Below are 26,172 nucleotides of genomic sequence, written 5' to 3' on the forward strand. Positions count from 1 at the left end.
TGCCTCCGCTAGCACCGCAGGCCTTGTTGCAATAATATTAAGCAAAGTCGCTAAAGGTAGGTCGTTTGTTGTTAAAAGACGTGATGACATTATGGATGTTGATGTCATTTTTTGTAACCAAGACGCAAAACTGTGTAGAACACGCAATGAAATTACTCAAATTTTCTGTATTCATTTTCACTAGCTTTTTACCTGTATTTTAAATTGCACATTTTACTCGGATAGACAGATAAGATGAAAAGATTAGATTTTCGTGAAAATAAGTTAAACGGTGTACAATTTTAGATGCAAACCAACAAATAAGCTGTATCATAAAGAAACTATTATTATTATTGAACAAGTACAACTAGCAACCTAATTCTCTCCCTTTTCAGTGGTCTCCAGCTACCGTAGCACACTAGCGTGAGGCTGCCTCTGCAAGCTGTGCAGCATTTTCCCCCCGAATATCACAAGCCCCGTGGCCTACAGCTACAGCAGCTGAAACAAGCACAAAGCTGCTTACGCTTGCAACACATGCCCTCGCATCTCAGTCTTTCCTCCTGTTACTTGTAATCAGTACTTTTTCCTTTTCAGTGGCCTTCAGCTCCTATTGCACACACTAGCGCGAGGCTGCCTCTGCTAGCGGTGCAGGCTGTACAGGCTCTACAGGATGTCATAAACCCCACTCCCTTCCCGTGGCCTACAGCAGCTGAAGGAAGCGCAGGACTTGACGACTTTGTATTTTCTTCCATTACAGACATCACTGTACATATCCAGCTCCAGCGTAACAATCAGCAGGAATTTTAGTCTTCTTCAGTTTCTCCACCATCTCAGCCAGAGTGGTGTTTTTACCTATAGCAGGTCTTGGACTGACGGTCTGTCTGCACTGAGGGCAGCTGTAGACTGTAGGCAAAAGCCACCACAAATTAGCATCACAAACAGGACTGCAAAGGAGCAAGAAGGTGGAAGACCACTTTGGGCTGGCTGGACAGCAACACAAACTGTTCAGACATGAATTTACATTTCCTTCACCCTGAGGCGTATTCGTTTCACTTTTGTTGTGAAAGTGCTTTTACATTTGTAAAATGAGAACTTTTTATATTAAAAACAAACAAGCAAGCCTTGCCCAGATTTAAAAAGTAACGTAACGCATTACTTTCCATAAAAAAGTAATTAGTTATTAGTTACTTTTTTAGGGAGTAACGCAATATTGTAATACATTACTTTTAAAAGTAACTTTCCCCAACACTGCTGACCTTTGCTGAAGCATCCAATTGCATCAAGTCTGGCTTGACAGACAGTGTGCCCAAAGGCAGGTAAAGGACTGCCCCTAAACTAAGCACATAAAACCCCTGCTATTCCCTTCCTCAGTTGACATTCGCTTCTTGCGATCTCTGCACTTACACAGCCCTGAACCACCCACGCTCTCTATTGTATTAAGGTTGCCCGCCTTCTTTCATTATCTCACTTGCTCCCCTTTCCATGGCTGCCCACCACGTTTTATACTCAGCTTTTCGCCGGTATGTCCCTCTTTAAAATGGCTGCTTCTCTAGGGGACAGCTTATCATGGGCCTTTTCTTTCCTTTGCAGAATAACATTCTTGAAAAAGCAGAAATTGTGATTGGTCCATACATGACTGTAGGTTACTGGCACTGTAAATAAAAACTACACCTTGCACCAGAGTGTAGCTGCGGGCTGAGCCAGCATTTTACATCTTTTACGGACACTCACTAAACCCCAAGCAAGCTGATGGTGCTTGCTTTATTACAAACAGAATACTGTTTAAATGTATGTTTAAATCTGTTTACCATTGTTAAAGCAAAAAAGTAAGGGTATTTTGAGGAGTGAATGACACAGTTTCATCACCCTTGTTTAAGAAACACAATTTTTTTCTGTTTTAATTAAGACATGAATAAGCAATTATTCATTCTGTATATTTTATTCTTACAGATTATACGGTATTAAGCAATTATAGTTGTTCAAAAGGGTTCTATCCAGTTTCACTGATGATTATACAACTTTCTTGACTTAATAACAAAGAAAATCATGAAATAGCATCTAGTCTTTAATATTTTTTGTTTACAAATGTCTTTTTCTTTTTTTTATATCTGATAAAATAATGAAAGGACATTAAAGATAATGGACAGGAAATAAATGGAAAACCCATGTGTTCCATGAAAGCATCACAAACAACTGCAGGACCAAACTTTGCCCACTTTTTTTTTATGTTTATTTACATTCACTGTATTGTGGGAGGGTTTCTGCATGATGGTGGTTCATGGAAGAGCTGCTGACCACAGGTATCTGCAAAAAAAAAGAAAAAAATTGCAACACATGCCCTCGCATCTCAGTCTTTCCTCCTGTTACTTGTAATCAGTACTTTTTCCTTTTCAGTAGCCTTCAGCTCCTATTCACACTAGCGCGAGGCTGCCTCTGCTAGCGGTGCAGGCTGTACAGGCTCTACAGGATGTCATAAACCCCACTCCCTTCCCGTGGCCTACAGCAGCTGAAGGAAGCGTGAGGCTGCCTCCGCTTGCAACTCAGGCCCACACATCTCAGGCTTATCCTCCCGTTTCTAATGACCTTTTATTTTATTTATTTTTTTAAGTGGCTTCCAGCTCCCATAGCAGACACTAACCCGGAAGCCGATTTATACGTCAGGCTGCCTCTGCTGACAATTGCAGCCCATGCACCTCTTCCTCATAGCTCCCCACTTCATTCAAAATTACGTTGTCTTCCAGATCAAGTTCCGGCTCTAGGACTTGACGACTTTGTATTTTCTTCCATTACAGACATCACTGTACATCTCCAGCTCCAGCGTAACAATCAGCAGGAATTTTAGTCTTCTTCAGTTTCTCCACCATCTCAGCCAGAGTGGTGTTTTTACCTATAGCAGGTCTTGGACTGACGGTCTGTCTGCACTGAGGGCAGCTGTAGACTCTCATCTGATCCTCTTGATCCCAGTGGAATGTAATACAGCTTTTACAGTAACTATGTCCACGGGAAATCATCACTGGATCCTTCAGGAGATCCAGACACACTGGAGAGATTAACTCATCCTGAGAAAATCTGGCTTCTGTCATTTTACTGCATGAATACAGAGACACAAACACAGCAGCTAAGATACACGTCAGTTTCTCTTTCCCCTGAACTCTGGAGATTCCTGTTTCCTGGTTCTGGGTTTGTCTGACGTGTGAAAAACAGATGTCTGCAAATCTAAAGGTCACAGATTATAAAACATCCACTAGATGTCAGTCCCAGACAGACACTCAGATGAGAATCGGTGTTGAAGAGAGACGGAGCACAAAACAGATTCAAAAATTTTTACAAACCTGCAGTAATTAAATGTTAAATAAGACTTCAAATGTAATCCCATTTTATTAACCCAAGTCTTTGCTACTGACCATCGATGATCCAACTCAACCATACTAAGCAAAAATGATACATTTGTTTCATTTTTGTTATTGCTGAATAGTGTTGAACTTTCTTCTCTTGCGTCATATTCTTCATGCAATTTGTTTGAGCTGCACTTGTAGAAGATTTCTATTCATCAAAATATGAATTAATAAAGTATAATGTCTCTAAATGTATCCACGTGTGTATCAACTATTATGATCATGTGTTTGCCTGTGTGTATGGAGTTCTGGAGGAGAGTGGAGTGTGTGTAACTGATTTATTATAGTTATGTATTTAACTGTGTGTGCTCAAATATGATGAGCTGCTATTAAGAGAAGGATGATCTTGTGCTAACATATGATGAACTGAGATCTCTTTGTGTTACAATTACACAGTCATGAGGAGATATAGACTAGCAATAGGAACCTGAATGATAAGTAATTTTTATGGAAACCTACAGTATATAAAGAGTGTGTGAGGCACAGACTCAGCAGATTCTCTGCAGAGATTCATTATCTATGATAATAAAGTCTATCTTCTGGCATCAAAACCTCAAGTCTTTGAGAGTGATTTCTCAGAGCAGCGGCAAAAGCCACCACAAATTAGCATCACAAACAGGACTGCAAAGGAGCAAGAAGGTGGAAGACCACTTTGGGCTGGCTGGACAGCAACACAAACTGTTCAGACATGAATTTACATTTCCTTCATCCTGAGGCGTATTCGTTTCACTTTTGTTGTGAAAGTGCTTTTACATTTGTAAAATAAGAACTTTTTATATTAAAAACAAACAAGCAAGCCTTGCCCAGATTTAAAAAGTAACGTAACGCATTACTTTCCATAAAAAAGTAACTTAGTTACTTTTTTAGGGAGTAACGCAATATTGTAATACATTACTTTTAAAAGTAACTTTCCCCAACACTGCTGACCTTTGCTGAAGCATCCAATTGCATCAAGTCTGGCTTGACAGACAGTGTGCCCAAAGGCAGGTAAAGGACTGCCCCTAAACTAAGCACATAAAACCCCTGCTATTCCCTTCCTCAGTTGACATTCGCTTCTTGCGATCTCTGCACTTACACAGCCCTGAACCACCCACGCTCTCTATTGTATTAAGGTTGCCCGCCTTCTTTCATTATCTCACTTGCTCCCCTTTCCATGGCTGCCCACCACATTTTATACTCAGCTTTTCGCCGGTATGTCCCTCTTTAAAATAGCTGATTCTCTAGGGGACAGCTTATCATGGGCCTTTTCTTTCCTTTGCAGAATAACATTCTTGAAAAAGCAGAAATTGTGATTGGTCCATACCTGACTGTAGGTTACTGGCACTGTAAATAAAAACTACACCTTGCACCAGAGTGTAGCTGCGGGCTGAGCCAGCATTTTACATCTTTTACGGACACTCACTAAACCCCAAGCAAGCTGATGGTGCTTGCTTTATTACAAACAGAATACTGTTTATATGTATGTTTAAATCTGTTTACCATTGTTAAAGCAAAAAAGTAAGGGTATTTTGAGGAGTGAATGACACAGTTTCATCACCCTTGTTTAAGAAACACAATTTTTTTCTGTTTTAATTAAGACATGAATAAGCAATTATTCACTCTGTATATTTTATTCTTACAGATTATACGGTATTAAGCTATTATAGTTGTTCAAAAGGGTTCTATCCAGTTTCACTGATCATTATGCAACTTTCTTGACTTAATAACAAAGAAAATCATGAAATAGCATCTAGTCTTTAATATTTTTTGTTTACAAATTTTTTTTTTTTTTTAATATCTGATAAAATAATGAAAGGACATTAAAGATAATGGACAGGAAATAAATGGAAAACCCATGTGTTCCATGAAAGCATCACAAACAACTGCAGGACCAAACTTTGCCCACTTTTTTTAATGTTTATTTACATTCACTGTATTGTGGGAGGGTTTCTGCATGATGGTGGTTCATGGAAGAGCTGCTGACCACAGGTATCTGCAAAAAAAAAGAAAAAAAAAATATATATATATATATATATACCTTCATTCCAAAGGGCCCTTTGAAGTGGCCAGTTTTGAGAACTTCGGTTTGGAACGACCCTTCAATATGGTGGCCATGATTGTTTTCACTCCACTCTGGAGTTTGGAACGCACCGTAGAGCTACCTCAGGACTAAATTGAGGCTTAAATTAAACTAAAACTTAAGATTAATGCTGTTTCCAGACTTTAAACAATTATTGGCATCTTTGGTAGATATGAACAAAGAGCCTGTGAAAATAAATCTGCACTGTTATTTTTATTTATTATTATTTTGTATTCCAAAGAAAACCACACAAAACCATAACCTTTTATAGAAGTAAAATAGAAGCGAAAGCTCATTTTAATTTCAATACACTGTAGGCAGATTTGTAACATTTCCTGTTGATTGGAACTCCGTAATTATTGTCCTAATTGTGGAAATGGAAATGTTAAATGCTTTAGCTTTCTTTTTGACTTCCTATTTTGTGCTATTTTTTTGACTTCATATGTTGTGAAGTTCAACAATCTGTTGCAGCACAACAGAACTACATTCTTTGTTTTTTTCTCATTGTGGTGGATGATAAAGGGAATTTGGCCTTTGTGTTCCTCATATTTATAATACTGTGAAACAGGAAGTCATGGCTGGATAATTTCATGTTCCTATAGTCACACTGGTGTGCTAAAAGTAAGAAAAAAAAGTAAATATAGTAAAAATAAAAGGTAAATATGAATGGAATATAGATCTTCAGACATTATACTCATAAGAATTTCTAGAACTACAAATAATTGTGGACAATGTGTATAAGAGAAAACAATATTTTTATTATAATGTGATTTTGTTGAAAACATTTATTTTGTTTTTATTAACTTTTTTTCAATTAAAACGTCAAAAAATACAAGTTTATTTTCACAACCTTTATTGATCATATTTTCTTTGGGTGCCAATATAATTCTGACCATGACACTTTCTCGCTCTCTTTTATTCGACACCTGATTTAAAAAACAGTTTTCTCTTGTTCACTAACATTTTTTTATTGATTGTTTGTTTTATGATTGCAGTCTTTATTTCCGCTGCTATTGTTTTCTTTGGATTTGCCTCTCAGTTCCATACCATTTTAAGCTTTTCTTGGTTCATTCCATGTTTATAGGCAACCTCTGTCGTGCTAATTCAGATTAGCACAGTTGGTTTTAAATTAATCAAGTATATTTTAGTTCAGGACTCCATAGTCCAGGAGTTAATAATCTGTACTTAATCTGTGTTTCATTAAAAAAAAAAAGCCATTTTTAAAACCATGATTAACTATTCTAGATTAAGCCTACTCTTGGCTTAATTTAAACCCTGTCCAGGAAACCGCCCCTGAATCCAAATAATGCAACTGGGGTTCAAGCTTCTCTTACCTCTGAGCTGTTAAGATCATGGAAATGATTGGGCCTGAAATCAGGGGGCTGTGGATTTAAAACTTGAGGAACAAATGGCACCTTTGGAAAAATACACATGTAATGTTTTATGACTTAATGCTGTCAGATAATATAAATGCTATAACACTGGCATACAGTTCCAGTATTACAAGTATATAGACTGCATTGTACTTCAAGTGGAATTGGAAAAAAGCAAAAGACAGAAATCCTTCTGAAATTTCCTGGGCCCTCATTTTTCAACAGTGCGTAGAAAAGGTTCTATATTTTGTCCTACGAATGAAATTTAGGATGTGTATAAGTACAAAAAAAAAATCCATATTTATAAAAACGTGTGCATGTGGTTTTTGCGCACACCAGTAAGTAATTATTGTCGATAAATCCCACATTCTTAAGCACTATGCTCATCACGTTCATGGTCATTTGCATTCAGAAACGCCTCCAATTAACCATATATGGTAGCAACACCTCCCTTTATAAATCATGTGAATGTACATGTCCTCACCAAAATCATGGCAAAGAAAGCGGTACCGACTGAGAAGCCATTCTGTGCTCTCACTAAACAGATCAGCACAGTCTTTGAAAATGTGTTCTCTGCACAGCGCACAGTTTGCCGAATCTTCCGGGAAAGCGAGATCAGCCATGACACTATAGCTACATGTCAATTGCCTTCCCAGCTGTATTTTATAGCTTTTCACACCAATTTCATGTTCCTATAGTCACACTGGTGTGCTAAAAGTAAAAAAAAAAAAAAAGTAAATATAGTAAAAATAAAAGGTAAATATGAATGGAATATAGATCTTCAGACATTATACTCATAAGAATTTCTAGAACTACAAATAATTGTGGACAATGTGTATAAGAGAAAACAATATTTTTATTATAATGTGATTTTGTTGAAAACATTTATTTTGTTTTTATTAACTTTTTTTCAATTAAAACGTCAAAAAATACAAGTTTATTTTCACAACCTTTATTGATCATATTTTCTTTGGGTGCCAATATAATTCTGACCATGACACTTTCTCGCTCTCTTTTATTCGACACCTGATTTAAAAAACAGTTTTCTCTTGTTCACTAACATTTTTTTATTGATTGTTTGTTTTATGATTGCAGTCTTTATTTCCGCTGCTATTGTTTTCTTTGGATTTGCCTCTCAGTTCCATACCATTTTAAGCTTTTCTTGGTTCATTCCATGTTTATAGGCAACCTCTGTCGTGCTAATTCAGATTAGCACAGTTGGTTTTAAATTAATCAAGTATATTTTAGTTCAGGACTCCATAGTCCAGGAGTTAATAATCTGTACTTAATCTGTGTTTCATTAAAAAAAAAAAGCCATTTTTAAAACCATGATTAACTATTCTAGATTAAGCCTACTCTTGGCTTAATTTAAACCCTGTCCAGGAAACCGCCCCTGAATCCAAATAATGCAACTGGGGTTCAAGCTTCTCTTACCTCTGAGCTGTTAAGATCATGGAAATGATTGGGCCTGAAATCAGGGGGCTGTGGATTTAAAACTTGAGGAACAAATGGCACCTTTGGAAAAATACACATGTAATGTTTTATGACTTAATGCTGTCAGATAATATAAATGCTATAACACTGGCATACAGTTCCAGTATTACAAGTATATAGACTGCATTGTACTTCAAGTGGAATTGGAAAAAAGCAAAAGACAGAAATCCTTCTGAAATTTCCTGGGCCCTCATTTTTCAACAGTGCGTAGAAAAGGTTCTATATTTTGTCCTACGAATGAAATTTAGGATGTGTATAAGTACAAAAAAAAAATCCATATTTATAAAAACGTGTGCATGTGGTTTTTGCGCACACCAGTAAGTAATTATTGTCGATAAATCCCACATTCTTAAGCACTATGCTCATCACGTTCATGGTCATTTGCATTCAGAAACGCCTCCAATTAACCATATATGGTAGCAACACCTCCCTTTATAAATCATGTGAATGTACATGTCCTCACCAAAATCATGGCAAAGAAAGCGGTACCGACTGAGAAGCCATTCTGTGCTCTCACTAATATAATTCTGACCATGACACTTTCTCGCTCTCTTTTATTCGACACCTGATTTAAAAAACAGTTTTCTCTTGTTCACTAACATTTTTTTATTGATTGTTTGTTTTATGATTGCAGTCTTTATTTCCGCTGCTATTGTTTTCTTTGGATTTGCCTCTCAGTTCCATACCATTTTAAGCTTTTCTTGGTTCATTCCATGTTTATAGGCAACCTCTGTCGTGCTAATTCAGATTAGCACAGTTGGTTTTAAATTAATCAAGTATATTTTAGTTCAGGACTCCATAGTCCAGGAGTTAATAATCTGTACTTAATCTGTGTTTCATTAAAAAAAAAAAGCCATTTTTAAAACCATGATTAACTATTCTAGATTAAGCCTACTCTTGGCTTAATTTAAACCCTGTCCAGGAAACCGCCCCTGAATCCAAATAATGCAACTGGGGTTCAAGCTTCTCTTACCTCTGAGCTGTTAAGATCATGGAAATGATTGGGCCTGAAATCAGGGGGCTGTGGATTTAAAACTTGAGGAACAAATGGCACCTTTGGAAAAATACACATGTAATGTTTTATGACTTAATGCTGTCAGATAATATAAATGCTATAACACTGGCATACAGTTCCAGTATTACAAGTATATAGACTGCATTGTACTTCAAGTGGAATTGGAAAAAAGCAAAAGACAGAAATCCTTCTGAAATTTCCTGGGCCCTCATTTTTCAACAGTGCGTAGAAAAGGTTCTATATTTTGTCCTACGAATGAAATTTAGGATGTGTATAAGTACAAAAAAAAAATCCATATTTATAAAAACGTGTGCATGTGGTTTTTGCGCACACCAGTAAGTAATTATTGTCGATAAATCCCACATTCTTAAGCACTATGCTCATCACGTTCATGGTCATTTGCATTCAGAAACGCCTCCAATTAACCATATATGGTAGCAACACCTCCCTTTATAAATCATGTGAATGTACATGTGCTCACCAAAATCATGGCAAAGAAAGCGGTACCGACTGAGAAGCCATTCTGTGCTCTCACTAAACAGATCAGCACAGTCTTTGAAAATGTGTTCTCTGCACAGCGCACAGTTTGCCGAATCTTCCGGGAAAGCGAGATCAGCCATGACACTATAGCTACATGGCAATTGCCTTCCCAGCTGTATTTTATAGCTTTTCACACCAATTATGCAAATGTGTGGCTTGAACTATGAAATTATTAATAGAGTATTTATTAATTTTTGTAGTATAACCATTCTACCACTAGATTCTCTTTGTAAGCGTGCTCAGAGTTGTGCTTATATTTACACACATTCCTATGTATAAGTACAAGTTGGTAGATCCCAGACTTTGCGTGAAAGTTTTCTGACGCACACATCTGTGCATACGCACTGTTGATAAATGAGTGTCCTGGGGTCCGTTCTACGTATGTCGCTAACTCAGTTAGCTGGATTTGATTGTTGACGATTTCGCCAGATCTTGGATTGTTTGGTTCTTCAAAGCTCTTCCCGGAGTTGCTGTCATAGCAACAGGTCCATAAGCTTAAACCTGCTCAGGAGCAGGCTTATTTCATGTAAAAAGCAAAACTGATACTTAAAATCTGTCCCAGCCACTGCTAATTTATTAGAAGTGTACCCTACTGATCCAGGGACAGTAATGATATAAATAATGTTGTGTAATCTATAATACTATAGACACAGCCAGTTTTACTCTTTTAAATATTTATTCATGATAAAATACTCTGTCATGGTTTTAAATAGCCTTATACTTGGTATAGTCCCGAATTTTAATAGGCTGATTTCCTGGAGGAAGACTAGCCCCGTGTTCCATTTGGAAGGGCTCATCCCTATGCCCTAACCCTTCAAAGGATTTACCCTCCGGAGTGAGAGCTTCGAAGGGTTGAAGGGTGTAGGAGACCAAACAACTGTTTCTTAAAGTGCCCTTCTGCATCATCACCCCGTGTCCAGACGGAGGCGCCGTCATCATGCAAAGAATCTGTGCAAAGGATCATGGGAGCTCAAAGTGTCCATCAGTTGTTACCTTCAAAATCCTTCATTCCAAAGGGCCCTTTGAAGTGGCCAGTTTTGAGAACTTCGGTTTGGAACGACCCTTCAATATGGTGGCCATGATTGTTTTCACTCCAAAGTGGACTTTGGAACGCACCGTAGAGCTACCTCAGGACTAAATTGAGGCTTAAATTAAACTAAAACTTCAGATTAATGCTGTTTCCAGACTTTAAACAATTATTGGCACCTTTGGTAGATATGAACAAAGAGTGTGAAAATAAATCTGCACTGTTATTTTTATTTATTATTATTTTGTATTCCAAAAAAAACCACACAAAACCCTAACCTTTTATAGACGTAAAATAGAAGCGAAAGCTCATTTTAATTTCAATACACTGTAGGCAGATTTGTAACATTCCCTGTTGATTGGAACTCCGTAATTATTGTCCTAATTGTGGAAATGGAAATGTTAAATGCTTTAGCTTTCTTTTTGACTTCCTATTTTGTGCTATTTTCTTGACTTCATATGTTGTGAAGTTCAACAATCTGTTGCAGCACAACAGAACTACATTCTTCGTTTTTTTCTCATTGTGGTGGATGATAAAGGGAATTTGGCCTTTGTGTTCCTCATATTTATAATACTGTGAAACAGGAAGTCATGGCTGGATAATTTCGCATGTGGTTTTTGCGCACACCAGTAAGTAATTATTGTCGATAAATCCCACATTCTTAAGCACTATGCTCATCACGTTCATGGTCATTTGCATTCAGAAACGCCTCCAATTAACCATATATGGTAGCAACACCTCCCTTTATAAATCATGTGAATGTACATGTCCTCACCAAAATCATGGCAAAGAAAGCGGTACCGACTGAGAAGCCATTCTGTGCTCTCACTAAACAGATCAGCACAGTCTTTGAAAATGTGTTCTCTGCACAGCGCACAGTTTGCCGAATCTTCCGGGAAAGCGAGATCAGCCATGACACTATAGCTACATGGCAATTGCCTTCCCAGCTGTATTTTATAGCTTTTCACACCAATTATGCAAATGTGTGGCTTGAACTATGAAATTATTAATAGAGTATTTATTAATTTTTGTAGTATAACCATTCTACCACTAGATTCTCTTTGTAAGCATGCTCAGAGTTGTGCTTATATTTACACACATTCCTATGTATAAGTTCAAGTTGGTAGATTCCCTTTATAAATCATGTGAATGTACATGTCCTCACCAAAATCATGGCAAAGAAAGCGGTACCGACTGAGAAGCCATTCTGTGCTCTCACTAAACAGATCAGCACAGTCTTTGAAAATGTGTTCTCTGCACAGCGCACAGTTTGCCGAATCTTCCGGGAAAGCGAGATCAGCCATGACACTATAGCTACATGTCAATTGCCTTCCCAGCTGTATTTTATAGCTTTTCACACCAATTATGCAAATGTGTGGCTTGAACTATGAAATTATTAATAGAGTATTTATTCATTTTTGTAGTATAACCATTCTACCACTAGATTCTCTTTGTAAGCGTGCTCAGAGTTGTGCTTATATTTACACACATTCCTATGTATAAGTACAAGTTGGTAGATCCCAGACTTTGCGTGAAAGTTTTCTGACGCACACATCTGTGCATACGCACTGTTGATAAATGAGTGTCCTGGGGTCCGTTCTACGTATGTCGCTAACTCAGTTAGCTGGATTTGATTGTTGACGATTTCGCCAGATCTTGGATTGTTTGGTTCTTCAAAGCTCTTCCCGGAGTTGCTGTCATAGCAACAGGTCCATAAGCTTAAACCTGCTCAGGAGCAGGCTTATTTCATGTAAAAAGCAAAACTGATACTTAAAATCTGTCCCAGCCACTGCTAATTTATTAGAAGTGTACCCTACTGATCCAGGGACAGTAATGATATAAATAATGTTGTGTAATCTATAATACTATAGACACAGCCAGTTTTACTCTTTTAAATATTTATTCATGATAAAATAATTACTTTATAAATGTATTGGAGTATGCTATACAGTTAGTCTTAGTGGCTTGATGGAGCGCATTAGATGCAGATAACTTGATCTTGACCCTTAAGAAAGTTTAATTAATGCTGTCAAATAACAAATCTGTTTCAAAGATCAAATTAAATGAATTGCTAATTACAACATTGAAATAAAAATGTAAAGCCTGTGCAAATACTAGAAATCGTGAATATAAATAATTGGGAATCATGTAAAAAAAAAAGTATAAAATAAAAACAGTGCACATTTCATTGATCTATTATACCATTTATGTATATTTGGTATAATATTTTATATTTCCTTAAAAAAGTCCAGAAATTTGTCACGTTTTTCATCAGGTGTCTTTTTTAGTTATATGATGTAATTACGTTGCTGTCTCGCTGCCAGCCAATCGCTGCATTGCTGATCGTGGTCTCGAGTATCGATACATCTGCCCTTTACGGGGAACACAAGAACGCGCAGTAATCCTATACAACTTAATCCAGATATTTTAATCAAATTTGCAAATTTGTTTGAAGAACCAAATTAGCCAGAGATCAGTTATCACGATTAGAAGATCTGGCATCTTTCAAATCATCTCAGATGTATTAAGCGAGGTACGAAGAACGGGCCCCTGGTGTGGAACATGCTTTCATCTGGATTTATGAAAATTAATTCACATTATTTATACATTCACATAATTTTCAAAATTTTTGTGGACAGAAGTTTCATATTTGAGAATGATATGTTAAAAGCCAGCCACTGCTAATTTATTAGAAGTGTACCCTACTGATCCAGGGACAGTAATTTAAAATAATAATAATTCAAAAATGATATAATAATGTTGTGTAATCTATAATACTATAGACACAGCCAGTTTTACTCTTTTAAATATTTATTCATGATAAAATAATTACTTTATAAATGTATTGGAGTATGCTATACAGTTAGTCTGAGTGGCTTGATGGAGCGCATTAGATGCAGATAACTTGATCTTGACCCTTAAGAAAGTTTAATTAATGCTGTCAAATAACAAATCTGTTTCAAAGATCAAATTAAATGAATTGCTAATTACAACATTGAAATAAAAATGTAAAGCCTGTGCAAATACTAGAAATCGTGAATATAAATAATTGGGAATCATGTAAAAAAAAAAGTATAAAATAAAAACAGTGCACATTTCATTGATCTATTATACCATTTATGTATATTTGGTATAATATTTTATATTTCCTTAAAAAAGTCCAGAAATTTGTCACGTTTTTCATCAGGTGTCTTTTTTAGTTATATGATGTAATTACGTTGCTGTCTCGCTGCCAGCCAATCGCTGCATTGCTGATCGTGGTCTCGAGTATCGATACATCTGCCCTTTACGGGGAACACAAGAACGCGCAGTAATCCTATACAACTTAATCCAGATATTTTAATCAAATTTGCAAATTTGTTTGAAGAACCAAATTAGCCAGAGATCAGTTATCACGATTAGAAGATCTGGCATCTTTCAAATCATCTCAGATGTATTAAGCGAGGTACGAAGAACGGGCCCCTGGTGTGGAACATGCTTTCATCTGGATTTATGAAAATTAATTCACATTATTTATACATTCACATAATTTTCAAAATTTTTGTGGACAGAAGTTTCATATTTGAGAATGATATGTTAAAAGCTTGAACATTTAAAGGGGTGGTTGATTGCGATTTCACTTTTTTAACGTTAATGTGTAATGTTGCTGTTGGAGCATAAACAATATCTGCAAAGTTACGAAGCTGAATGTTCAATGCAAACGGAGATATCGTCTTTTAAAATTCTGGCAGTTTAATGCCTACAAAAATGGCTGGTAGGGACTACAACAAGTTACTTCCCGGGTTTGTGACATCACACACCCAGATAAACCCCACCCTCGGGAAAAGACAGCAAAGGGGGCGAGGCTATGCTGCGCTGCTTTAGAGAAGAGGAAGAGAAAACTAGAGGTGCACGTAAAAATCTATTCATATATGAATCGCGATTCTGTCTTCTAACGATTCTAAACTGATAAGTGATATTAACGACTCCGTTGTTTACAATACAACCGGAGCACATGTCGCTGAGGAGAGGGGCGGGACGTTTAGACGCGCACTAGAGGCGGTTTAGCCAATCACAACACACTGGGCTAGCTAACCAATCTGAGCCCATCGCCTATTTCTGAGGGCGGGGCTTCATGAAAACAGAAAAAGACCATCCCGTTTCTCAGAGAAGGGACAGAGCGGTGTGGAATAAAGGTAAATTATGTGAAAAATAATGCATTTTTAAAAAAACGAAGCATTAACACATGTTAGACTGCACCCCATAAACACAATCAAGCCTAGAACAAAACCAGTGAACCACCCCTTTAAGAGTGGTTCACACTTGAAAAAAACTACAACAACAAACACTACAAGTTACAATACAAAAACTTGTCTTAAATACTTCAAAGTATGTAGATATATCCATTATGTGTATACATATCTGAGGGGTTCATCGGACAGAAACGTTTGGGAATCAATTAATTGCTGCATTGCTCACCTGAGGAGGATAACAGCAACAGGAGACCTTACAAGCAAATACTGACAAACAGATGGAGATGATAAACTGAAGGAAGGTGAATAACAGCAATACACCACTGATTCCGCAGAAGAGGGTCTGAAAGAAAAATCAACATTAGCACAAATAATAATTAGATTAATATCAATATCTTCATGCATTGTAAATGATCATTAAGGAAAATATCTATAAACTATTTCTGAAATGTTGGGGGAAAGATGGGACAGATGAATGCAGGTTAAGGCTTGACTTTTGACAAGTGTACTGACAGCACAGTGATCTTACTGTACATAAATATGAATATTAAAGTTGATGACATACCTTGTATTTTCCCCGAACATAACATTCAGAATCGTTGCAGTTAGAGGAAAAGATGATTTGTGCTAGAACCAAATCCAGTGAAGTTAAAATAAGGGCAATGCCTGCGGTTAAAGCACTGAAAATGTTCATTCCAAGTGAACCATTCACCTATAGGCATAAAACCAACACAACGTTATTGAATGTGTTGTCTTAAAGTAGATGGAAAAATATATGGAAAAATGTATGGACACTAACTAATAACCGGGAATACAGGAAAAACAAGAACAGAACATTGAAAACCAAATATAAATGTTTTAAACAATGTTTTTTTGCTTGTATTTGTTGTTGTGTTTAAAATCTAACTACAACCATCTCAACACATTAATGACAGGGAAAGTCATGGCCTAATGGTAAGAGAGTCTGACTCATAACCCAAAGGTTGTGGGTTTGAGTCTCGTACCGGCAGGGATTGTAGGTGGGGGGAGTGAATGTACAGCGCTCTCTCCCACCTTCAATACCACGACTGAGGTGCCCTTGAGCAAGGCACAGAACCCCCAACTGCTCCCCAGGCGCCGCAGCATAAATGGCTGCCCACTGCTCCGTGTGTGTGTGTGCACTTTGGATGGGTAAATGCAGAGCCAGAACATTGAAAACCAAATATAAATGTTTTAAACAATGTTCAATCAAACTTGTATTTGTTGTTGTGTTTAAAATCTAACTACAACCATCTCAATACATTAATGACAGGGAAAGTCATGGCCTAATGGTAAGCGAGTCTGACTCATAACCCAAAGGTTGCGGGTTCGAGTCTTGTACCGGCAGGGATTGTAAGTGGGGGGAGTCCGGGCGCTGCAGCATAAATGGCTGCCCACTGGGCTGCCCACTTTCACTGCTGTGTGTGTGCACTTTGGATGGGTAAATGCAGAGCACTAATTCCGAGTATGGGTCACCATACTTGGCCACATGTCTTTTCAGTTTAATAAATGTATTATCAGCTCAAAACAATACACATTTATTTATTAATTTTTTTATGTAGCTGAGTCATATTAGAAGTTACATGTATGTTATGACATCCACCAAAGAAGATTCATTTTTACCAATCCTTCAGTTACGGTGTTAAGGAATTTTAGTTGTATAAACATATAGTTTTACAATTTTGATGCAATTTGGTGTGCATCTCTAATTTTCATTAAATTTTGGTTTTGTGTTAATGAGATAAAGACCAATTTGTGAAAAAATTTGTGATTATTCAAAATCAGTTTGACAGCTACTGTATGCTGTGAAGATTGGACCAACAAACCAAATGGAGTTTGTTTCAGAAAACTCAAATTCACCAAAAAAAAAAGAAACGAAAAATCTGAAATCATTACAGAAATCAGTAGATTTCTGTAATTAAATCAATAGGGTAATCAAACACAATAGTGTTCCAGCACTTTTGGTGCTTGGATCTCTAAAAATAACAAGTGGTGTGTACATACCAAACACAAACTGGAGGGTGAATTAAGTTTGTTTTCTGCAGCAATGCAGAGTGAGCCTGCAATAATGTACTGAGAGGAGAGAGAAGGGCAAATATTGAGGCTTTTGATGAAATATGTACAGATGGTACTCAACCAGAATAAGCTTTTTACCGCCATGTGTATCATAAGATTGTCTCATTTAAGACACTTGCTTGATTGTGTTTCCCATAGCATCAGCAGATGCAGTGTCTCATTCCACATCTCAGGGAACCATTGTTACATTTGAAATCTGCGACATTTTAGTTTGGAAGTAAACTTTGTGAATCGGGTTGTCATTCAGAGAAATGTGTGCATATGCGATGCAGATTTTCCAACCAGTGTGCTGAGTTCAGCCAATCTTTGAAAGACATTTCACAAAGGGCTGGCATAAAAATGGATATATAATAAATAGCATTGAATGACAAAACTGTTTGTTTGTGTTGTGTTCCCCCAACCATACGCACACCAAAACTGTAAAAATTTTGTATGAATCACAAAAATAAAATTTTGGCTTCAGAACAGATTTTGTAATCCTCATTTATACATCAAATCACAGAGGGAACACTATCACTGAACTATGTAACCAGCAAACATGAATAAGTTTAACAGTACTCACAATTTATGTAGACCTATACTAAAAATGTGTAGCCTTCGCTACGAAGGCTGTGTATGTGGCATACTGTATTAAATAATGTGGTCACGATATCGACAACAAAAAAATCAATGGTTTAGAAAAAGGCACATATATAATGTTTCCATTTTGATCCACATTTTCTATTTATTCTATGGCATAATTGCACATCTCTAAAATTTGTAATAATCTAAAATACGGCAATACAATAAAAAGTTAGCACACTTCAAGCACTACCATCACGGTACAATTTTACTGTAACAGTAGTCAAATAACTGGAACATTTAGTATTTAAATGATGACTAATTAGTCATGGTTAAATATTAGAATGCTACATTAATTGCCAGTAATTTAATTCATTATTTTATCTTAATTTATAAAGGAATACTACAGTTCTGTTTCATTCCTCCTGACCGCCAGAGGTGGTGCTAAGCACTAATGGATAATCGCTGTGCCAGCTAGATAGGTTGAGAAAAAAAATACCAACAGAGTCACGTCATGACGTAGACCGAGATGCGAGGATATAAACCACAGCAGCTCGATGCCCAGCCTCCTTGGCTTTCTCGCTTATGATAGGTCATTGATTAGCGCTGTCCCGTGCAGCTTACCTGAGTTGCGAGGATTCGCCCTCCCAAGCTGTGACAGCGCGCCCTGCACTATCATCGGATTTTCATTATGTGAATATACATTATTGCATTGTTGTGACGGCGAGACCCTGTGCTTCACGGTTCTATCCGGTGGCTGGTTTCGTGCAAGCTCTCCTTTGCCCCGCGGTGCTATCCGAAGGTAGTTCTGATCATTCACATGTGAGTCCTCTCTCTTATAAATCTTTCAGTTCTATCCGAAGATTTTATCAACGCCTGATCTTTCTGCGAGTGTGTTATATAAGCTTTGAGTTCCTACGGTGCTACCGAGGACGTATTTGACGGAGTCATGGCTCACAGCTCTCATATCTCCGAGCGTGTTATATAAGTTTTGAGTTCCTATGGTGCTACCGAGGACGTGTTTTGATGGAGTCATGGCTCACAGCTCTCATATTTCCGTCTCTCCACCGAGATGCAAACTGTGCCTAAACACACTTCTCCCCGACGATGGACACGATCACTGCCCGTCGTGTTTGGGGATTCAGCATCTGAAGGAAGCGTTGACTGATCCGTGTTTGCATTGTGCCATGCTGCTGCTGTCAGAAAGACAGCTTTGTCTTGCAGAGCTAGATCCTAACTCGTCTGCTAGCCTCGCACAGTCGTATTCAGCGCCACAGCGCACTCAAAAACGTCGCACATCAGCAGCTGCTGGCGCTCCGTCGACCAGAAAGAAATCGTCACCGCAGACAGAAATTTCGCTATCGAAGATCATTGCCACTCTCTCTTCAGAGATGGCAGAGTTGAAACGTCTTCTTCAGTCTTTACAACCCCCGGTATCAGCCATGTCCACTGGGAACAATTCCGTGAACGAGATTGATTTCCAACCCCCAAATACTATCGATTTAGATGTTCTATCTATGAGTGCATCTAATTCATATTTCCTTGATGAAGAGTTGGTGGATCCTGCCATGCAGCCTGGCCCCCCACAGGATGCTCTCTCCAGCCTGTCTGCTGCTTGTGGTTCAAGCGGTGGGTCATTCATCTAGTGCAGGCCAATCTTCTCCTGATGACATTCTTTCGATTCTGCAGATGGCAGTGGCTCGTTTGGGTCTTGATAACTCTATTCAGCCTGCTCAAACTAATGTGTTCTTCAAGCAAAATGCTGATAAACAGGCTCCAATGTGCCTAAGAGGAGGTCAGAGATAGCCCGCACCCTTGCCTCAATGGCTGAGGCTGACTATTGGAGTAGGTCGGGCACCTGAAATTGAACAGCCGGTGGCAGCATTGGTGGTATTGGTGGTACCAGATGAAGCGCTTAGAGGCAATGTCCGCTGCCCAAGTGCCCAATGTGGTCGTACTGACAAATTATTGAAAAAAGCAGTCCTTAGCCTACATAACTCAGGCAGAAAATACTATTTGCCAGCTGCTGCTCACCTGTAACACCACATTAGGGTCAGTGAATGTTGACTCCTCTGTACCTCAGTTATTACAGACTGCCCTGTTGACTATAGGTCATGTAACGCGTGAACTTGGGACACTCTCGGCAACCCTTCTAACAGCTCAACGACTGGGATGGCTTGCTCAGGCAAGGTTGCCTGAAGACTGTAAGAAGACATTGAGGGAACTGCCAATTGTACCGGGACATCTTTTTGGCCCCAACGTTTCTGAACTGTTAGAAAATAGAATGAAGTTGTCAGAGGCCACATGACAGTTAACACAGTCCCCACGGGCTCTTCCTTTTCGGATGCCATTGACACCAGCTCACCCACGTTACTTGAGTTCAGAGCAGCGGTTGCGTCACCATGGTGGATCTCAACTTCAGATGCCGCAACGACACAGAGTGGCTGAAGATACTCAGTCACAACCCCCCCTGCAGTTTCAAAGGGCAGAAACCCTGAAGTTTCTGGCCCGGCAGTCGGTCATTTCACTACACAGCACCTACATTACTGGGAAACATCGTACTTCCTTGTTCCAAAAATGGATGGCGGTTTCAGGCCAATTCTGGATCTTCGACGCCTCAAGATGTTCCTAAAATGTCTCCGTTTTCGAATGTTGTGCACAGTCAACGTTCTTCGATCTGTGATGAAAGGAGACTGGTTTGTGAGTGTAGACTTGAGGGATGCTTACTTGTTCCCATTGCTCCCCACCACAGGAAGTTCCTAAGATTCCGGTTTCAGGGTCAAGTCTATCAGTTCAGAGTCCTGCCATTCGGGCTGTCCCTAGCTCCTCGTGTTTTCATAAGAAGCATGAATGCGGCTCTGTCTCCTCTTTGGTCCAAGGGCATGAGGATTCTGCCTTATTTGGACGATTGGTTGCCCTGCGCCCCAACAAAAGTGCACGCTCTAAGCGATACTGAGATTGTTCTGGATCATATATAGAAGCTAGGCCTTGCAGTGAACGAAACAAAAAGGTAATTTGGCTCCGGAGCAGACCATAACCTTCATAGGAATAACGCTCAATTCTGTCGCAATGTCTGCCACACTGTCTCACACTCGGACAGTCAGTATTCTTCATTTGTTGACTCGTTTTCGTCTGGGGGCAAGGATACCTTATGGTGTCCTTTCACAACTGATGGGGATGTTAGCTGCCGCCACATCCGTGATTCCCTTAGGGTTGCTTCACCTCAGGCCTCTTCAGAGGTGGAGCAACAGCTTAGGGCTAGACTCAACGAGACATCGCCATCGCATGATTGTTGTTTCTTCTGCTTGTGTCAGAGCACTGAAACCCTGGAAACGGGTAACATTTCTGAGGGCTGGAGTGCCACTAGGAGTGGTGCCTTCTCGCCGGGAAGTGATCACAACCGATGCTTCACTAACAGAATGGGGGGCAACATGGAACCAGAGGGGGATTGGTGGCCACTGGTCAACAAAGGAGGCCTTAGAACATATCAATGTTCTGGAACTGAAGGCGGTGTATCTAGCACTACAACACTTCTTACCAAATCTGTTAGGCCGCCATGTACTTGTCCGATCCGACAACACATCAACAGTCTTTCATTTGAATCACCAGGGCGGCACCAGGTCTCTTGTATCTTTACAACTAACTCGCAAGATCCTCAGATAGTCTCAAGGCCGACTGGCTTCATTAAAGGCAGTTTATCTTTCAGGATCGGACAATCAAGTGGCGGATGCTCTGTCCAGGGATCTATTGGTTCCGGGCGAGTGGAGGCTTCACCCGGATGTGGTGCAACTGATTTGGAAACGGTTCGGCAAGGCAGAGGTTGATCTATTTGCCTCGGAGCTAATCACGCATTGCCGTTGGTGGTTTGCGAGGGCAGAGGCATCCAGCCCATTGGGACAGGATGCGTTAACTCACAAGTGGCCGAACTGCCTATTGTACACGTTCCCTCCTTTTCCACTTCTATGGGACCCCCTACACCGAATATTTCTTTCCAAACACAGGGTGCTTTTAGTGGCACCTCGTTGGCCAGCCAGGTCATGGTTTCCTCTTCTTCTGAGTCTGTTACTGGGCGAGCCGTGGCAGCTTCCCATCAGACAGGACCTCCTTTCTCAGCTGAATGGCCATGTTTGGCACCCGGATCCAGCTCGACTTCAGCTTTGGGTTTGGCCAGTGGGTCCACTTCTCAGTTAACTGATTGTGAGCCAGCAGTTCTGAACACTATTGGTAATGCTAGGGCTCCTTCCACTTTATGCTACTCGTTGGGAGGATTTTTTTCATCTTGGTGTGGGGAACAAGGACTTGACACAGTTCATTGTACTGTGCCAAAAGTATTGAGTTTTTTGCAACATCTCTTAGATGACAATAAGGCGGTTTCTACCGTAAAAACTTATGTTGCTGCCATCTCTACTTATCATGCCCCGGTCGATGGTGCATCCTTGGGGTCTCTCAACCTTGTATGTAGCTTTCTGAAGGGAGCAAGGCATTTAAAGCCTGTTTGTTCTCCTTTTCCTGTTTGGGATTTGCCGCTTGTTTTAGAGTTTCTTTGTACACCACAGTTTGAGCCATTGGATGTGGTGGATATTAAGTGGCTGTCCTTGAAAGTGTCTTTTCTGTTAGCCGTTGCTTCCGTTAAACACGTTGGTGAGCTTCATGCTCTGTCAGTAAGTGAATCGTGCTTATGCTGGTTGCCAGAGGGTTCTGGGGTCATTCTTCGGCCTAATCTGGCCTTCCTTCCTAAGGTCTTGTCACCTCAATTTGTAAACCAGTCTATTCATCTGGCTGCTTTTCAATCTCCTCTTTCTCCCTCTGATGCAGTCGGGGGGAGGTCTCATCTGCTGTGTCCTGTACGAGCTTTACGGTGCTATGTTAAGTCTACTGCTTCTTTCAGACAGACTGATCAGTTATTTGTCTGTTATGGTGAAGTATGCAAGGGTGCTCCTTTGTCTAAGCAAAGACTAGCATGCTGGATTGTCGAGGTGATAAAGCTAGCCTATAGTCATTCTAACCAACCTTTACCAGTGGGTGTCACTTGTCACTCTACTAGGGCTGTCTCTTCATCTTGGGCCGCTTTACGGGGAGTTTCCTTGGCGGAGGTCTGTGCAGCTGCTACCTGGTCCTCTCCATGTACCTTTGCACAATTCTTCAAGGTCAATGTGGCTGCTTCTCGTGATCTGAGTCCTGCAGTTCTTCTGGAACGTCCTTGATGCAGGTGGGTGGCATTCCTCATGACTGTGTTGGTACATGTCATCCACATCCACTAGTGCTTAGCACCGCCTCTGGCAGTCAGGAGGAATGAAACAGAATGATAGTTATGTATGTAACTGTGGTTCTGTGAATTCCAGATGACCGCCAGTGTTCCTCGTCATTCGGAATGCGCGAGAAAGCATTCAGAGGCTGGGCATTGAGCTGCTGTGGTTTATATCGCATCTCAGTCTACATCATGACGTGACTCTGTTGGTATTTTTTTCTCTACCTATTTAGCTGGCGCAGCGATTATCCACTAGTGCTTAGCACCGCCTCTAGCGGTCATCTGGAATTCACAGAACCACAGTTACATATGTAACTAGCGTTCTAGCATTACTGAGCAATGCTGAGAGATGTCCCTTTGTGCCACCCGGTGTTGATTTCTCAAACGGTTGTATTTAATGTCATGTCCTTGCAGCAGCGATACACTTGGCGGTAATAGGCATTGTTGGTTGACTACCTACTGTAGCTTGTATTATAAAAGACAGAACATAATTACTTAATCATTACATAATTAAGAATAATTTCTTACGATGAGAGATCCCCAGTAAGGAATACCACTATAGACAAAGATGGATTCTGCATAAACTGTAGACACAATGCCAAACAGGAGAGTCATCAGACCAATCATTATCTGGACAGTCTGTGTAGGACAAGAAAATTGTACATTCTGAATAGGACAAAATAGTCTTTCATAAAGTAAATCAGTATCAAATATACACTATACATTTTGACAGCTGTAGTAATGGACTTCTTATTGTATCAGAATATATATATATATATATATATATATATAAATAATAAATGTATATATAAAAATTAAAATCTACAAGTGTGCCATTTTCATTTTTATGAATTCACATGCTTATTCATATGCAATTCCATTACTTCAAATTTGTGATAGTTTGCTTCTAAAACATTGTAAATTCTACAATTTTACTCTCTAAATGACAAACCTTATCTTATGTTTGTGTCTTTACTGCATTGTTGTTACCAAGTCAAATTGTCAGATTGAAAACTGTGTATGCTTTGTTAATGTGTGTACCCCTCCTTCCTTAGAATTAAATCATGTACTTCTCTTACCTCGCACTGACGTGTACAAATAAAAAACAATTATTTGAGTGTACGAAAAATTTCTCACCCCAAGAGCTTTTGGTTGGCCTGTCAGAAATGCCTGGAGTCCATGAAGAGGTGAAAGTCCTGCTACCTGTTGGACATAAACAGGCGCAGGAGCATTTGTGGCAGTCCCAAATGCTGTTGTTTGTATTGGTGGTTGCAGCTGGATGACAAAAGAATTCAAGGGTATGGCAGTCGACATTCTCGTTTCAGGATCTCAAATTGACCTGTACAAAATCACAGTAACTCAAAACATAGAAATGATATGATTATAAAATAAATTTTGCATGTAAAAAAAATATAATTAAATTATCAAAATAGTATATATTATCATAAACATGGTTTTTCATATTGTTTTCTTAAAGAATTATTTCTTCCGTTTTTTTGCCTTTATTATGATAGGACAGTTAGTTGACAGGAATCGTAGTGGGAAAAAGAGAGGGGGGACGGGATTGGGAAAGGTCCACGAGCCGGGACTCAAACTTGGGACACTCAAAGCGCAACGCCACTGATATGGTAGCCGTGCTACCCAGTCTTCATATTGTTTGAACACTTATTATAGTACGCTAGTATAAACTAATATATATTTAAAATACATTTATTTAATACGAAGTATAGTTAAAATCTATTAACATATTTACTGCCTGATCGCTCGAGACTTACTGATATAAAAATGAGTATTAAACTTTATTTGGAGTACTACCTGTGCACAATGCACAATTTTTAATATTAAGCCTAAAATGTGTTTTAATGATCTTTGAATAATATAAGTCTTTAAATACAAGATATTTTAAATGTACCTAAAGTATATTTACAATAGTTCCACTTTAGCACAATCAGATATATTTCAGTATATCTTTAGTTGGACCTCAGCACTACTTATGCACAATTAAAGAACATTGCTGTTATTGTTCTAATTTAGCAGACTTTAACTATACAGTTCAGTATACCAAAAGTACAATTGTAGGGTATTTTTATTAAGTACATAATTATGTAAATGTGTTTGTAGTATACTTAGCATGAAATAAATGAATTTAAAATACATTTTAGTATATTTATTTTTCTAGTTATTAATATTGGTAGAGTTATTGTTATCAACTAGAATAACTCTATTAGACATTGAAAACTTGGAATATACTGTGAAACAAACAGCTCAATTTTAAACTGATCTATATCATTTACATTACATTTAGCAGATGCTTTATTACAAAGACACTTAAATAAACGCCCTACTAGCCATTATAGATGCACTTAATACCAAATAAAGAAAACCGATTTATTATTAACATTGTAGTTTTAAAGAAAGAAAGAAAGACATACTTGTGTAAAGGTAGTCAGATGTAGTGTAAGTATATATTTACTGTTTTACCAGGGGAAAAAAGCCTCTCTTCAGCTGGTTTTTCACACGTCACTGAAGTGCCGTTCACTCTTCAGGGATAAGCCAATGCAAATTCTTTGTCAAGTGTAATTGCTTATATTTTTTAAAGGGGAAGCAGGTGGAGCTCAGGTGATTATGAAAATTGGCGAAGCTGGCTGTTTCATGAGATAATAAGAAGTTTAAAAACAATGAAAACAGAAGTTTTCATAAATGTGTTTGTTGTATTGTTGTACTTCATAAAAAGTAATTTGCATGCTGGTTTGGAAATCAGGTGAAATTGCCATAGTGAAACCAGGTAACACTCTTTAGTTGATAATAGATAAAACCCTTTTGCAACTTAGAAGTATAATAAATCTGATACCATTACCATTCATTGTCCGCTTGTCAAATGAATTTCAATCTAATAGCATTGTTGTGTTGTGAGTGCATACTCATGTAAACAAATAATCATTATTCCAAACAAAGGGTTTACACTTTATTAGTTTGATACAGATTTGGAAAAGAAAAAAATATTGTTCCTCTAACATGTGCTTTTAATTTCCATTCTTTTCAAAAAGTTACTTTTTCATAGCTGTTAGTGTAAGCAGGCACACAGTCTATGACTGTTGGGGTTCTTGTTTTCAATAATCTCGTTATCCTGTTGGAACATTATTTAATTCTTTATT

The 26,172-nt window shown here is 38.6% G+C and overlaps 1 protein-coding gene across 1 annotated transcript; it reads right to left on the reverse strand.

The window, feature by feature from the left end:
• Positions 1–739: 739 nt before the first annotated feature.
• LOC107554732 (membrane-spanning 4-domains subfamily A member 8-like) lies at positions 740–25,561 on the reverse strand. The gene is made up of 11 exons (XM_016237329.1): positions 25,499–25,561; positions 24,155–24,356; positions 23,546–23,656; positions 17,137–17,205; positions 15,680–15,826; positions 15,341–15,457; positions 9,274–9,354; positions 8,241–8,321; positions 6,768–6,848; positions 2,217–2,283; positions 740–882 (listed from the first exon to the last, which is right to left on the reverse strand). The coding sequence occupies exons 2-11, from the start codon at positions 24,329–24,331 to the stop codon at positions 740–742; spliced, it is 1,074 nt and encodes a 357-aa protein (XP_016092815.1). The 5' UTR covers positions 24,332–24,356; positions 25,499–25,561.
• Between the last annotated feature and the right edge of the window lie 611 nt (positions 25,562–26,172).

This window comes from Sinocyclocheilus grahami, unplaced genomic scaffold (genome assembly GCF_001515645.1).
Source record: "Sinocyclocheilus grahami isolate Dianchi unplaced genomic scaffold, SAMN03320097.WGS_v1.1 scaffold512.1, whole genome shotgun sequence".
Taxonomy (NCBI): Eukaryota; Metazoa; Chordata; class Actinopteri; order Cypriniformes; family Cyprinidae; genus Sinocyclocheilus; species Sinocyclocheilus grahami.